Here is a 16,102-nt window from a genome sequence, read left to right as displayed (position 1 = left end):
ATGAGGAATCTGTAAGAAAGCATTTTTAGTAGACAGAGCCGCCCAAGGATGGAGTAGATGGTGCACCCTCTAGCATGGGAAGGAGGCAAGAAGCTTGTTGGGAGGTTGAATGTTGTAGGAATTTGAGCATCTCTTGGAGGGGAGGTGAGCTAGGAGATATAAGGCCTTCACCAACCTTAAGAATGTGTGGTTTTATAAAATGCTTAATTGTCTGTGAGCCTGTCCTAAGGCTTTGAAGTCTACAGGGACTGAGACCTCAGAGTTGCCCCTGTAAAGTGGATCATCACCCTTTTCCCATAGGATCATTGTGAGGGTAAAATGAGATAATCCAGGACAATCACCCACCACTGTGTTTGTGAGTTCTTCTGTCTTGGCCTGCTGGTAGCAGCGTCCACACAGAAGGGCATCCCTTCCTGAGGCCATGGTCACAAGACCTGACTCACCTGGTCTCTTGCACTGCTCTTCCTGGCGGGCTCCCTCAACAACCTGCTTCTTCAGTGACAGAGGACAGGCTTGCCAGGAATGTGCAGTGCCTCTACCTAGCCTAGCCCAGGACATGGTTTTCTCTGACTTCTCAGCAGCTGAACTTTGAATCTGCTGAGTCCAGACAGTTCCTGCTCTAGTGATCTTTTGCATGGCCCTGTTTTCATTCAGTAAACATTTGCTGAGTACTGAGTACCTACTGTGTGCCAGTCCTTGCACTAGATGCTGGAGTGTAGTGGTGATAAACGCTTGTTCCTGGCCCTTAGAAAGTTCGTGGTCAGGTAGGAAGAAACAGAAGAAATAGATATGAGGATATCATCCTTGTGATAGAAGCAACTACAGGAAGACCCTGTTGGCCAGTCTTTGGAAGATGGGAGATGGGCATGAGGCTTTGGGTGGGTTCCCAAGACAAAGTAGTGGTTGAGCTCAGCTGCTTCTTCCAGCCCAATCTGACCTTTTCAGCTATGTAAAGGTGGTTGGAGATACGTGACGTACTTTACGTACCAGATATGTAAAGGTACCTTGTATCTAATCCTCTCAACCCTGCAAAGCAGAGTGGGTTTTTCTATTAGTCTCATTCTACAAGTGAGTAAATTGAGGCTTAACAAGAAAGGCAAGGATCTTCGATTGTCTTAATCACTCTCCCTTGTCACTTGATGGTTTATGGTGTATAAACCATCAAGCACATAAAAAACTCAAGGGAGCATCAGCAGAGTCGCATGTGTATAGTACCTGCTGACCACCATGATCAGAGCTTTGTGACCTCTGTGTGCCTAGCATCCTGCTGGACATCAGGTTTAGGCAGGATTGACAAGTCCTAGTGTCAAAGGGTAAATGATCACATAGGGAAAACAAAGACATGTAGTACATGCCAAGACGACCAACAGTAATCAAAGGGAGATGATGGTAATGGAGAAGCCAGTGATGTATGGAATAGAGGCTGAAGCCTTTGGGCCCCCTTAGAGACTGATCTGTAGAGGACTAGAAATGATGTGGATGGAATGGCCCTTCAAAGACTAGCACTAATAGGGACACAGTGATGACATCAACCACCCGGGGCTCTAAAGGCCAGACTGACTTTTTACTCTCTCTGTGTCTTTCTGCTTCCTAAATGGCTGTTGTTGGCCTCCTTCCCCACTGGAAGCTCCAGGATGTTTGTGGAATCATAGTTCCTTAGGATAACATTGTAACCCCATCAGAAACATGGAGCTGTGCACTTCCCCTTTAAAGCTTAATTTGTTAATCTATATTTATTGAGCCGCTTTTATGTGCCAGGTGCTTTGGATCATAACTGAACCTTCATGCCAATCTGCACTTCACTGAGATTCTGTCCTTCTCTAGTCATAAAATTTCACAGAAGTCAGGATTCCTGCCTCCCCTCTTCTCTGTACCTAGGAGGATTCGTTCTCTGGAAGAGCTGTTTTTCTGTGAGCAGACGGGAAGCAGGGCTGAGAGTGATGGGGATTGAGTGGGGATTACAGCCCCATCAGCCAGAGGCCAGAAAATGCTTGGATGAGAGAAAGGGATTAATTTTATTTTTATTCCTGTGAGTGTGGGGGAAGTAGGGGGAATTGGCAGGAGCTAAGGGAGGGACACTTGTTCATGCTGTCTTCTCTCTCCTCCAAAGCTTCCTCCCTGCCTTTTGTCAAAATTTCTACTCATCTTCCAAAACTTATTCTTTATAGGTAGTAGTGTTCTCTAACTGCAACCTAGAATACTCTCCTCCATTCTTGCAGCTCTCAAGGGGTACATGTTGCTTTGAAGTGGGTTGTGTTTTTTGTTTTGTTTTGTCTCTTTTTTTTTTTTTTTTGTTAACGTGGAGTGGGTTTGAAACCACTGTCCACTGCTTTTTATAAGTTGGACCCTTTATCTTCTAGGTTCTTTTGTCTTTAAGGTCAATGTTTCTAGTACTTCTTGTCACCCCATCAAGTACAATAACAATGATCATTTATTGAGCAATTACTATTGGACAGACTTGTGCTACATACCTTACATACCTTGTCTCTAATTCTCTCAACCCTGCAAGGCAAAGTGGGTTTTTGTATTACTCTCATTTTACAAGCAAAGGAATTGGGATATTATTCTCACTTTACAAGTGAAGGAATTGAGGCTCAGGTTTGACTGAGATCCCCATTTGGGAAGTGGTGGGCTCAAGAGTTGAACATGTGTGTCTTGCTTCTTCATATCACCTTACGCTTTATTTGATCATCTCCCTAACTGCACTATATGCCCCTGATGCAACAGTAGTTCAGTTATAGTCCTCTGGAGCCCCAGTGCCTAGCACTCTGCATGGTAGGCATGTATTAAACATTTGTCTCTTAGTTAATCAACAACAGCTTGACCCTTAAACATCCTTTACTCATCATTATGACTTATTTTTCTTGCTCCATTCCCTGTGGGCTGGTGAACCTTTACCTACCTGAAGTGGAACATTTACTGAGGGAACCTATATGTTTGCTAATGAAGCCACACCTTACAGGTACATCCCCAAGGACGGAGTTCCAAGGCTCGTAAAACACCTAGCCCAAGATGACATGGAAATGAGGTTGCCCCTCATTTAGAAAGACAATGAAGGCAAAGATGTGGCTACCATGGATGGTGAAAACTTAGCTACACCATTTTTCTCCTGGCAAAATCCTACATATCTCCAAAGTCTCAGTTCCAGTGTCATCCAGCTTCCCAGGCTGACAGCACTGACCGTGCCTTTCCTTGGACCCCACAAACTTTATTTTTGGTGGTATATACAAATAGCCACATGGTATTGCAATTGCAGATACCATTGGCTCTGTTAGTTCTTGTGCTCGGGGAGAGCAGAGATCACGTGTGTCTCATTCTTTCTTGTACCTTCCCAGCCCAAAGCCTGTAAAGCTGTAAACCAAACGGTCCTGCCGATGAATGGGGATATTCTGTAAATGTATTTGCCCGCAGATTCTGTAGTCCCTGAGGGGCCTTAACCTCCGGCCACCTTTATGTTAGGCCCCTCTGCAACTACCCCCACCCCATCTCCTCTCTCAGGGCAGCCTGCTTTTTGGCATTGGACCATTTCCTTGGCAACTTTCCCCAGTCTCCACCTGGAAACTGTATGAAATTCAGCCCCCCACCTGAAGAGATTAGTGGAGCAAATACTGTCTGGGTATGTTCAGCTGTCTGGGTTAGGACAGCTCGGTATGGCATCAGGAGTTTTTTGTTTTTAAATAAATTTTTAAGTTTTAGCCTACTTTTAGGTTTACAGAAAAGTTGCAAAGATAGTACAGAGAGTTCCTGTCTAGTCCTCTCCTGGTTCCCTCACTTGGTCACATTTTATACTACAGTGTACACAGTGTACACTTAGCAAAACTAAGAGACTTATATTGGTACGTTACTATTCACCCAACTCCAGACTTCGTTTGGATTTCACTAGTTGTTCCACTAATGTCCTCTTTCTGTTCTAGGATGTCCAGGACACCACACTGCGTTCGGTTGTCACATCTCCTTAGCTTCCTCTGGCCCATCTGACAATTGCTTAGTCTCTCCTTGTTTTTTTGTGACCTTGTCGGCAGGGCTCCAGCATCTGTTTTCTAGTACTCTGGAAGCACATTTCCTGTGGCCGGTGCTACATGCTACAGCTGGGGTGGTAGTGGAGCAGCCGTTAAGAGGCAACACTGCAGATGGCTGAGGATAAAGGCCCGGTAGCCAGCTGCCCAGGCACCCCTCCTAGCTCAGGTGCCCACTGTCCACAGGATCTTGGGCAGGTCACTTGGTGTCTTTACGCATTAGTTTTCTCAGCTGTAAGATGGGCAATATCCCCAGAAGACTGGCCTAGGGGTTAACTATCATGGGCAATAGAAAGCACACATCTTAGAAGGATCCTCACTCAGCACATGTTGAGTGTTCAATGAAGGTTATGTGTTGTCACTGTTATTTAAGTATTCTAGAACGACCATGAGGGGAGGAAGTTTGTGGGACAGAGGCTGAAAGGAGGGGTTGGGGAGAAGGCTGAGGATGGAGTAAGACAGTATTAGTTCCTTTCTTCCTCCTGTGTCCTTGAGAACTGAATGCCGTGGTGGTGTCCAGAGGCCAGGACAGGAGACGGGAAGGGAGAGGAAGTCAGAGAGGGAAGAAGTGTGGGGTAGAGGAGGAAGGATCTAAAGGACACCTGAAATCTCCAGGAGGAAGAAGAAGGCTTTCTTTGAATCTTCTTGAATGGCTCCTGGGATGAGAGAGAAAGCAGGAAGAAGGTCTGATCTTCTCACCCTGAGTGGCCTTCTTGTAGGTTTCCTTGGGGTAAATCCACTCATTCCTCAAAATTTATCCAAGGAGTCACTTCTGCCAACATTCTCAAATAAGCTTCCATCTTCCGCAGGCTCGACCTTGAATTCAGGCAAGGTTGGGCACTGCGTCTTCTCTTGGGTGTATACTTCCTTGGGCTAAGCACTGTCCTCACGTGTCATGTGGTGTTGTATCTCATGGACTGTTGCTTGGCAGATGTTAGATGTGCAGTAAATACTGCTGGCTGAATGAATGAACAAATGAATCTGTTACTTTGCATGGAACATTGTGGCTGTGCTGATGGGTGATGAGACCCTGAGATGCCTCCCTGAGTTAATGAAGGAGTGAACATCGGATTAGACCACCCACGTTTCTAATCTTGGCTGTGTTCCTTATTAACTATGTGATTCTGGATGAATTAACCTTCCTAGCCACAGATTCCTTGTTAATATACATAACGTCTACCTAGAGGGTTTTCCCCCTCTTCTTACTTTCTTGGGACTTTTTATCCTTCTCTAGACCCACCTCAGGTCTGGAGAAGCAAAAGCAGGTAGGATGGCATGTGAGGATTGGACTTCAGTGATTTTTGTATCCGACAAACAGAATGCAAGTTCTTTTGAAACACACATAGGAGATTAAGAAATACCATGTATTAAGACACAAAGAAAATGCCAAATCTCACAGACTAAAAGTCATATAGGCCATTTCCTAACAGTCATATAATTAGAAATTAATACAATAATTGTCCTCCCCAGGCGAATCCATTTTGGAAATGTAAGAATGCCTTACTAAATAACTGTTGGGCTAAAGATAAATCAATAACTGTTGGGCTAAAGATAAATCAAAGTAGAAATGACAAACTATTTAGAAACAAATGATCACTAGTTGTTCCACTAGTGCGGTGGCTCGTGCCTGTAATCCCAGCACTTTGGGAGGCTGAGGCGGGTGGATCACCTGAGGTTGGGAGTTCGTGACCATCTTGGCCAACATGGCAGAAACCCCGTCTCTACTAAAAATACAAAATTAGCCAGGCATGGTGGTGCATGCCTGTAATCCCAGCTACTCAGGAGGCTGAGGCAGGAGAATCACTTGAACCCGGGAGGTAGAGGTTGCGGTGAGCCGAGATTGAGCCATTGCACTCCAGTCTGGGCAACAAGAGTGAAACTCCATCTCAAAAAAAAAAAGAGAGAAAAAGAAAAAGAAATGAACGATCACAATAGTGGTAAATATCAAAATTTGGGAGAAGTAGTGGAAGAAGAATTGAGAGGGAGCTCTGTTTCTTTAAAAGCATATAGTAGAAAAATGACAGATTTAAAGCACATGAGGTAAATGCCAATGAATACATGAAATTCTCTCCTCCTGAGACATCTAGTGTCACTGTCTAAGAATTGGCATTAGAACTGCATCTTTGATAGAAACTCTTAGCAAAAACAAGGCCCAATTTTCTGCTTTAGATGGCATGATCTAGGGCGTTTAATACGTGCCTAGCATTGCTCTAAACATGTCACGTGTAGTACTGATTTAATCCTTGCAACAATTCTATGAGCAGATTATTCTTGTCATGTCACAAATGAAGAAACTGAGGCACAGAGCGGTTAAGTAACCTGTTTAAGACCATATAGCTATTAAATGGTAGAGCCAGGTTTTCAGCTCTATATCTCTGTAGAGGTACAGAGATACATCTGACTGCCTGAGTTAGATTATATACACTGGTATCTTTTTCACTCATGCATATAGGTTAATCCAACTTAGTTTTATGGATGTCGTGGCATCCCCTGAAATGAGCGAGAGTGTGTTCACTGAGCCTGAGTGGGGAGGGCACCTTCAAGTGCGTGTTGTGGGGAACAGCAGGAGCCCTGGGCTCCCACAGACTTGCCTGTGAGTCCTAATAAGGTCATTTATTAGCTGAATCATTTTGGATGAATTGTTTAATTAAGCAGTTGTCTCATCTGGAAATGGGGAAAGTAATATTTGTCCCTGATAGGGTTAATGGGAGAATTAATATATTTGAAACCACAAAAGTGCCTGCAACAACACACGCACACATTATCTATTATTATTATTATTATTATTATTATTGTTAGGGCACACTGAGTGGAGTGGGGTCCTCAGGGACCTTGACTCTTGTCCAGTCGTCCACTGGCTCACTGGCCTTGGGCTCACTGATAGGATGTATTCTGCAATGTCTTCATCTTTCAAATAGGGCTAATTCTTTCCTCCAGTTGTTCAGCTAGAGCTTTCTTCAAAGTAAAAGTGTGAGGCTCACTTAGGATATTATCATCTGTCAATTTCCTCTTGATTTCATCTGATGAGTGTGTTGGGGAAGATGGAATTAAGTGAAAAGGGGAAGTGTGCCCTCTGAAAGGGTTTCACTGGAAGAGAAAGCACAGCTTAGTGAGAGAACTGGGCACTGGAGAAGAGTCATTTGACTCTTTACATAGGAAACAGAGAGCATGGGGTGCCTGTTGAGAACCTACACTCAGAATTTCTGGCTCTTGAAAGAAGAGGGACTGGAAAACCAGATGTTGGGCAGTGTGCATGTGTGTGTGTGTGTGTGTGTGTGTGTCTCTGTGTGTCTGTGTAACCTTTGTAAGTGGTGGTGGTTGTCTTTTTTTTTTTTTTTTTGAGACAGAGTCTCGCTGTGTCACCCAGGCTGGAGTGCAGTGGCGCGATCTCGGCTCACTGCAAGCTCCGCCTCCCGGGTTTTACGCCATTCTCCTGCCTCAGCCTCCGAGTAGCTGGGACTACAGGCGCCCGCCACCACGCCCGGCTAGTTTTTTGTATTTTTAGTAGAGACGGGGTTTCACGGTGTTAGCCAGGATGGTCTCGATCTCCTGACCTCGTGATCCACCCGCCTCGGCCTCCCAAAGCTCTCAAAGCCTGCTGGGATTACAGGCTTGAGCCACCGCGCCCGGCCGGTGGTGGTTGTCTTTAGGAGTCCCCAGACCCTTATCTGGAAGGAGGCAGTTGGGAGAAGTGGGTAGCAAGGACAAGAAAAATCAGGTGTCAGGCTGGGTGTGGTGGCTCATGCCTGTAATCCTAGCACTTTGGGAGACCGAGGTGGATGGATCACCTGAGGTCAGAAGTCCAAGACCAACCTGAGCAACATGATGAAACCCCGTCTCTACTAAAAATAGAAAAATTAGCTGGGTGTGGTGGTGTGTGCCTGTAATCCCAGCTATTTGGGAGGCTGAGGCAGGAGAATCAATTGAACACAGGAGGCAGAGGCTGCAGTGAATCGAGATTGCACCACTGTACTCCACCCTGGGATATAGAGCAAGGCTCTGTCTCAAGCAAACAAACAAACAAACAAAAAACACAACAACAACAAAAAAATACAGGTGTGTCATTGTCTCTTTGAGTTAAATTTATTGGGAGATAATCTGGATTTATAAAGAAGCATCTGTGTCTCCAGGGCAAATAATTGTTTAAATTTGGAGAAGAGAAGGTGCAAGAATTTGTACTCACTTGGTTGTGCCAGGAGGGGTGCTGCCCCACCGGCCCACAAACCTTTAATGCCCCACTGTGGGAAGTTAAGGACCATATATACCGTTTCCTGTCTGTTATTTCTTTGACCCAGAAACTTTCCTGGGGGCTCTTGGGCTTTCTGCCTTGTCCTGGGACCCTTTTGTCTCCCTGGGGTCTGGCACCTGTGGCAGGAAGAGAATCAGAGCTGGTGAACAGTGTGCTCTTCATCTGGGATGACTTCCTTTTTCTTTGTCTCATTCTGCCTTGCGACTCTGATTCGTAAAAATTCTTAAGGAGACACTGATGATTTAAACTGATGTTGCAGATGTGTTTTAACTTGGAGGGACAGACTCTTTGTTTTTAGAAAGCACTTGTTCATCTCTTTCTGTGATTTTTCCAACTTTTTTTCTTTCTTTGGTGACAGGAGGACTCTTTCTTAAAATGAAATCTTTATTCAATCCCAGTGTATAAAGCAGATAAAAGTAAAGCTCTGCAGATTGAAGAGGGGGTGAGGCTCAGGACGGCTATGTCCCCCCATTGGCTTCCCACTCCCTGAGTACCCTGAGTGGGGTTTCTGAGGCACATGTGAAGTATCCTGGGTTTCCACAGATCTGCACTGGAAAACCAAGCCCCTTGTTAATTGATGAGAAAGGCCTAATGGAAACAGTAGTTGTCCCCAAAGGGCCACAGCTCTTCTCTCTCAGCCCAGGATGCTTTCTGCAGGGTTGGGCTGCTTAGCTTCTGGGCCCCAGCTGCTCTCAGTGACAGGCTGCCCTGAGCAGCGTGCAGTGCGATAAGAAGGGCTTAGGACAGATGACTTAAGCTTGAGCCCTGTTTCGGCAAATCAGTAACTGGGAGACCTTGAATAACTTATACCTTCTCTGACCTGCACGTTCTCAACTACATACTGCAGATGGGATTCATTGACATGGTGTACACAAAGCAGCTAGTGTCTTGTGGCCACCTAGCACCCACTAGGGGCTCTATGGGTTGCAGATATTTTTATAAATTATATGAGCTAACGAAGAGAGGAACCTGTGGTCAGATAGACTAACAATGATAGAGGAGGCAGTTGAGACAAAGACACAGCCTTGAGAGACAGGAATTGCAGTTCAGTTGCTTGAGGTTGCATTCTGGGCCCCTGAACTCTTTCTACTTTCTGTCCAGAGAGGAGGTCATAGCCCTGGCTGTCCTTTCTGGATTTGTGGGCACACTTGAGGGGTAGGGTCGGGGGAAATAGATCCCAGGTTGGAGTTCAGCGTTGCCTAAGTCATTGGTGATATCTCTCATCTCCTGGGGCGAGAGGCATCTGGAGGTTGGGGAGGGGAGGAAGTGGATGACTGGGCTTGTGGTTTACTTGTATGTTTTTTATTGTGGCTGATATTGCAGCTCCTGTAATGTTCCTATTACCGCATACGTTGATTCTTTGATAAAGATGCTGAAGTTCTCTTCTTGGCTCAGTCATGTGGGCTGAAGGTAAGGGCATTGTGTGCTTTCCTTGCCCTTGGATTCTGATGCCTCTAGATCTGCAAGACAGCGCATGTGTGTCAGAGGGGCAGGAGCCCTTGCCCTAGGATTGGCTGAGCTTGCTCTGTAGGGAAGTCTGCTGGTAGCTGCAGTTTCATGTGACTCCAGATAACATGCGACGATGGCCTCTTCCTTGAATTTTCTGATCCAGACCAAACTTTGTTGTTGTTATTTTGTATTTTTGGAAGTGGCATGCTACAGTGGGAAAAACTCTACATGGGAAAATGGAAATCCAGAAACCTGGGTTCTATTCCTTTCTGTGTCAGTAACTCATTATTTCATCTTGGGCCTTGGTTTGCCCCTGGTTTCTGTGCAGACCTCCTCTCTGAACAGAAAGTAAAAAGAGTTTAGGGGCCCAGAATGCAACCTCAACGTTTCCCCTTTTCTAAATGAGGGGATTTGATGGTAAAATCTTTAACATTGCATTCAGCTCTGAAAGTCCTGTATCTAAAGATACTCATATCCAGGTCAAAGCTGTACAGAAGTTGACTTGGCTAGATCTTATATATGGTTGCTTTCTTGAGTTCTTACTGTGTGCTCTACATTCCATAGGGAACTTTAAAATATTATATTGCATTCTCACAGCATCCCTAGCAGGTAGCATATATTTTTTATAGAAGGAGGAGGCAGGGAAGGGGGGTGGATTTTGCAGGGATTCTCTCTGTTGCAGTAAAACCAAAGAGTACGTTTTGGCAGTGCTGGTAGGCATGCAGTCACATCGCATGTGACAGGCAGATTCAGGCAGTTGATACCAACTTCAGCTTTCTATGTGCCCCGCCCTGTGTCAGGTGTGCAGGAGCTACTAGTAGCACTTATGAGATAATATCCCTGACCTCAAGTTGGTTAAAATTGAGCTTGAAGTTGAGATGGCAACTCATAAAACTATTTGTTAAACATGAAGTGGGGCAAGTTTGGTGGGAGAAATGGAACCTGAGCTGGGCCTTGAGAGTTGTATTTGGATAGCAGAGGAGTATATGAATATTGGTTGTGGTTGGGAATAAGGGGACATAGTGCTAATATGACTATTGGTGGTGGTTAAGAATGAGAGGGCATGGTATTAAGAAAGCCCAGGAGCAGGAAGCAATGGGATGTGTGCAGAAGACAGTGAGGAGATCAAATTGATGAACAGAAGGTGCCTGGGGGAGAAGAGTGGGAATATAGCTAAACGCATAAATACGGTCAGCTTCCAGAGGGTTGTGACAGACAGGCTGAGGACTTTTGCACAGTAATTAATAGGGAACCATCATGTATTGGGAAACAGGGATATGATGGGATTGGACCAGAGAGATAACGGAGGTGGGGATGGGCAGGAGGCTGTTGCAGTGGTATAGGGTCTGCTGCTCAAGCAAGGTCCAAAAATACTCTATTATTCCTATTATATAGATGAGGAGATTGAGGCTCAGAGGTGTGTTACATGTGTGTAACTTTAAGGGGAGGTAGCAGTGTGGTTTTGTTACGTGGCTATATTGCATAGTAGTGAGGTCTGGGCTTTTAGTGTATACATCGTCCAAATATTATACATTGTATCCATTAAGTAATTTCATGTCATCTACTCCCCTGCCATATCTGTCTGTCTACCTCTATCTATCTATCTATCTATCTATCTATCTATCTATCTATCTATCTGTCTACCTCTATCTATCTATCTATCTATCTATCTATCTATCTATCTATCTATCTGTCTGTCTGTCTATCTATCTATCTATCTATCTATCTATCTATCAATCACATTTCTTTATCCAATCATCCATTGACGGATACTTAGGTTGATTCCATATTTTTGAGGTTCAGAGGGGTTAAACCATCTGTTTAATGTTCAGTAAGTAGCATGCGATGGACCGTGGTATAGAGCGCTGGCCATTATGTTGCCATGGAGCCCATCTTACTGACTTAGCCTTTAGTTTGAGAACTTCCTGTGGAGGAGGAGAAGGAGGAGGATGAGGATGAGGATGGACGCGGACAGTGATGACTTACAGGAGATTCTGCTCATGTACACCCACATCTTTTCAGTGGGGCAGTGGGGTTAAGCGCTGATATATGCCTGGTATTGTGCTTTCCATATGTGATCTCTTTCGGTCCTCATAAAGGTCGTAAGGCCTGTGGGGGTATTACTGCTTACAGGTTAGAAACTCCAAGAGGTTCGGGACTTGACTGAGGCATCCCAGCCAGTAATTGGTAACAGCAGGCCTTGGACCTAGGTTTCCCTTTGCCCATTTCACAGATTCTCACTGAAGGCCACCAGGCTGCCTGGCTAGATCTGCTCAAAGCCAAGAAGTAGCCATTGTGGATGTGGGGAATCCCTGTACGGACACTAGGGGTTCTCGAGAACTTACGTCATGATGGAGTGATTGGTGTCTACCTCTCGTGCTCCAGGTCACAGTTGTTCCTAGCTGCTGGAAACTTCCTTTAAACCATCCCATGATGGTAGCCTCTTCCCATTTCCTTAACACATGTATAACCTACAAGAAGACTGAATTGATATCTTGTAGGTTATACGTGTGTGTGTGTTTACGTGTGTCGGGGGAGGGTGTGTGGGTGTATGTGTGGAGGGGGTGTGTTGGAGTGTGGGTGTATGTGTGTAGTGGGGTGTGGGTTGTGGGTGTGGGTGTGTGGGAGCTTGTAGATGTGTGTAGGAGGGTTATGAGTGTGTGTGAGTGTGGGTGTGGGTGTATGTGTGGAGAGTGTGTGTGTAGGGTGTGTATGTGGAATGGGTGTGGGTGTGTGTGTGGAGTGTGTGTAGGGTGTGTGTGTGGAATGGGTGTGGGTGTATGTTTGGAGTGTGTGTAGGGTATGTGTGTGTGGAATGGGTGTGGGTGTATGTGTGGAGTGTGTGTAGGGTGTGTGTGTATGGAATGGGTGTGGGTGTATGTGTGGAGTGTGTGTATGTGTGTAGCATGTGTGTATAGGGTATATGTGTAAGGGGTGTGTGTGTACTGTGTGTGTATGAAGGGTATATGAAGGGATATGGGTGTATGTGTGGAATATACGTGTATAGGGTGTGCGTATGTGGAGTGTATGTGGGTGAGTGTATGTGTGGAGTGTATGTGTGTAGGGTGTGTGTTTATGTGTAGGTTGTGTGTATGTGGAGTGTGGGTGGGCGGGTGTATGCATGGAGTGTGTGTATGTATAGGGTGTGTGTGTATGTGGGGAGTGTGTGTATGGGTATACTTGAGGTCTGTCCCGTCAGTCATTCTCTAGATGATTCTGAAGAAAGGATACTCCCCAAAAAGCTTATTAACTCACTGTCCTAGAGGAAGACTGGGTTACATTGAACTTCTTGGGAGCTGGAACTCTCTAGAGGTTGCTGAGGGGCCTGAGAGTTGGTGATACTTGATGAAGGGAACATTTTGTCTCAAACTTTAGAAACTGATGGTGAATCCTGGCTGCCAGTCTCTGTGGAAGCTAGTTACTTATTCAGCTAAAATTGGTTAAATTTCTATTATATGCCTCGTACAGGGTGAGCACTCAGGAAATGTGGAATAAATGAATTAATGACAAGTACAGTGCTCAGTTTTAATTGCAAGTGACAAAACCGAAGTCTGGCTAAATGAACTTAAAAAGACATGTTAGGAGGATACTGTTGAACTCATTGAAAGAAGACTAGGGAAGATCTGTAGAACCTGCCCAAAGCCAAGGGATGTTGTGGGAAGCATGGGAACAAGGGCAGCTCTGGGAATTTCACTGACATCTCTGGGGGCAGCCATCGACCGACTCGGGCCCATTCACTTCAGACTCCTGTCACAATTCAGATTCCTCAGGGAGCTTGGGTCATGGTTGATCGCCTCCCCCAAATCATGTGGAGGGCGTGAGGGGTTGCTCCACAGAGGAAGGTGTTTCGAGCAGACACAGACACACATGTAAGTATCCACTCTGGCTGGGTGCAATGGCTCACAGCTGTAATCCCAGCACTTTGGGAAGCTGAGGCGGGTGGATTACTTGAGACCAGGATTTTGAGACCAGCTTGGGGAACTTAGTGAGACCCCCGTCCCTACAAAAAAATAAAAAAATTTAACCAGGCCTGGTGGTGCATGCCTGCAGTCCTAGCTATTTGGGAGGCTGAGGCAGGAGGATCACTTGGGCCCAGGAGGTTGAAGGTGGGGTGAGCTGTAATTGCGCCACTGCATTCCAGCCTGGGCAACAAAATGAGTCCTCCTCCATAAACTTGCCCCTCCCCTGCCCACACGGAACACCCGGAAGTATCTACTGTAACAGAATCTCCAGGAGTTTGTAGTCGGTGTGGAAAGACAGGTGAGTAAAGGGGTGAATAAAGGGGTGAGTAAAGGGCTGTGATGGTTGGTGTCGAAAGTTTGTGCAAAGTGCCGTGGGAGCTTAGGGAGGTTTTAACTTTTGCATGCGGGAGCCATGTGCAGGTCAGGCATAGAGAGGTTGTCTGAGCTGAATTTTAAGGGCTAGGGAAATTTTGGTCAGTTGGACCAATGCCTTTCAGGAGGACACCTCGTGCGATAGAGTGATCTAAAAGAATGGTGTGTCCAGGAAATGGTGTGTCCAAGTGCTTGCTTGGTCTAGAGTGTGCATCATAGAAGGAGAAGTATGGGTGGAGCTGGATCTTAAAGGGCCCCATGTGCTCTGTTAGGCACTGGGACTTCAAATTCGAGTTGAGCTGTCATTGGATGATGTTACGTAGCAGAGGCACATGGTCAGTTCTGAATTTTGGGAAGATGATCGGGGAGGTGGTAGCAGTGCCCTCAAATTCAACTCCCTTGAATGTGGCTATTAAGCTGGGAATGCTGATTGTTGCAGACCAGCCAGAGAATGAGATGCTGGGAGAGCCGATCAAGAGACTCTCCACATGGCTGGAGAATCCCAAATAACCATAGGATTTCCCAGTAACACCTTCTGTGTGGATTCAGGGGGATGGTGGTGGGTGAAGGAAAGAGGCTCCTGGGGGCATTCATTGCCTATGGAGTTCTGAGCGTTTGAGAGTGATATATCTTGGACTTAGAGGGTCAGAGGCTGCTGAAAGTTGTGAAGAAGCAGGTATGGGGGATTCATCTCCTGCCTCACCTCCACCTTTCACAACAGTCAGTTCTCTGTGCTTAGAAATCAGAGATTAATGCGCTGTGCAGCAGCTGTCCGGGAGGAACACTGGAGAGGAATGTAGAAACAGCTCAGGCCCTTATGCTGGGTGGGAATGGAATCACTTCCTTTAGATGACCATTTTGTGAAGTTTTACAAAGGAAGTTGAATGAGATTGAGAAAGCTTAGGTCCCCAGAGGTGGCTGGGGGCTGGGGGAGAGCTTCCTCTTTCTTATAAACAGGAGCTTCTGACAGGGAGTGACATAGCATTGTTTCCTTTGTGATAGGTGGTTTCTGAAAACAGGAAAATCTTTACTCCTAACGTGAAGATTGAAAGCTTGTGCTTTGTAGGAATTGTGTCTGGAACCTGTTTGAACAGTGTGGAGAAGAGTTTAGCAACCCTGGAGTTCAGATCCAAAAGATGAGTTCGTTTCTACCTGTTGCCATGTTTTAGCCATGTGGTTTTTGCCAAGTTACCTAACCTCCTTAAGTTTTAGGTTCCTCAACTGTAGTGAGTTACAGTAACTACCACCACCACCAACAGCAACAAGACCTAACATGTGTTGAACTTACAGTGTACCAGGCACCATGCAAAAGCATCTTATATTCATTATCTGTTTTATTCCTTACACAATCCTATGAAGCAGGTAGTGGTGTTATCAGCATTTAACAGATAAGGAAACGTAGGCACAGCAAGATAGGTAACTTGCCAGTTCTTCCCTTTCTCCCCCTCACCCTCTGAAAAAACAAAAACAAAAACAAAACAGCAATTGGTAGAGGTAGGATTTAATTTCAGACGTTGAGACACCAGAGTTTGATACATCATAGAGCTGTTATGAGTTTCAAAGGAAATTATGTGTAAGATGGTTAATATAGCTCCTGGTACTTCATGAGCTTTCAGTAATGTTAGCCATTTATTGTGTTTTTTGTCTCACTCTGCTCTGTTTTGCCTTTTGCAGAAGCAGTTGACACAGGATGATGATACTGATGAGGTCGAGATTGCTATCGACAACACGGCTTTTATGGACGAGTTCTTTTCTGAGGTAGGTAATCTTCCTGTATTTTTTTCTAACATAAGGAAACACTACTTCCTTAGTAAGAATAAAAAACCTTAGATTTTTCAGGGTAGCAGAGGAAGGTCACAGTCTTTTGTTAGGGTGGGATGGCCAAAGAAATTAAAATGGCATTCTTTTCAATATTTACTTGAATCTGGATTTTTAAAAATCTTGTTAAGAAAGTCAGCAAAGGGTCAATTATATGTAATTGAAGAGATGCTTTTAAAGTCTTACGCCGTATGACAACATTTTAATGATATCCTTTCTTGCTTTAAGTACATAAC

The 16,102-nt window shown here is 45.2% G+C and overlaps 1 protein-coding gene across 2 annotated transcripts in view; it reads left to right on the top strand.

Annotated features, from left to right (window-relative positions):
• Positions 1-16,102, top strand: part of STX3 (syntaxin 3) — a 46,848-nt gene that overhangs the window by 2,784 nt on the left and 27,962 nt on the right. For both annotated transcript variants that reach the window (XM_007997209.3, XM_007997174.3), the window contains exon 2: positions 15,723-15,806. In XM_007997209.3, the coding sequence (XP_007995400.1) occupies positions 15,723-15,806 (84 nt within the window). The remainder of the gene's footprint in view (positions 1-15,722; positions 15,807-16,102) is intronic.

This window comes from Chlorocebus sabaeus, chromosome 1 (assembly GCF_047675955.1).
Source record: "Chlorocebus sabaeus isolate Y175 chromosome 1, mChlSab1.0.hap1, whole genome shotgun sequence".
Lineage (NCBI taxonomy): Eukaryota > Metazoa > Chordata > Mammalia > Primates > Cercopithecidae > Chlorocebus > Chlorocebus sabaeus.
Note: the sequence above shows the minus strand (reverse complement) of the source record. Positions and strands in the feature narration are given on the sequence as shown.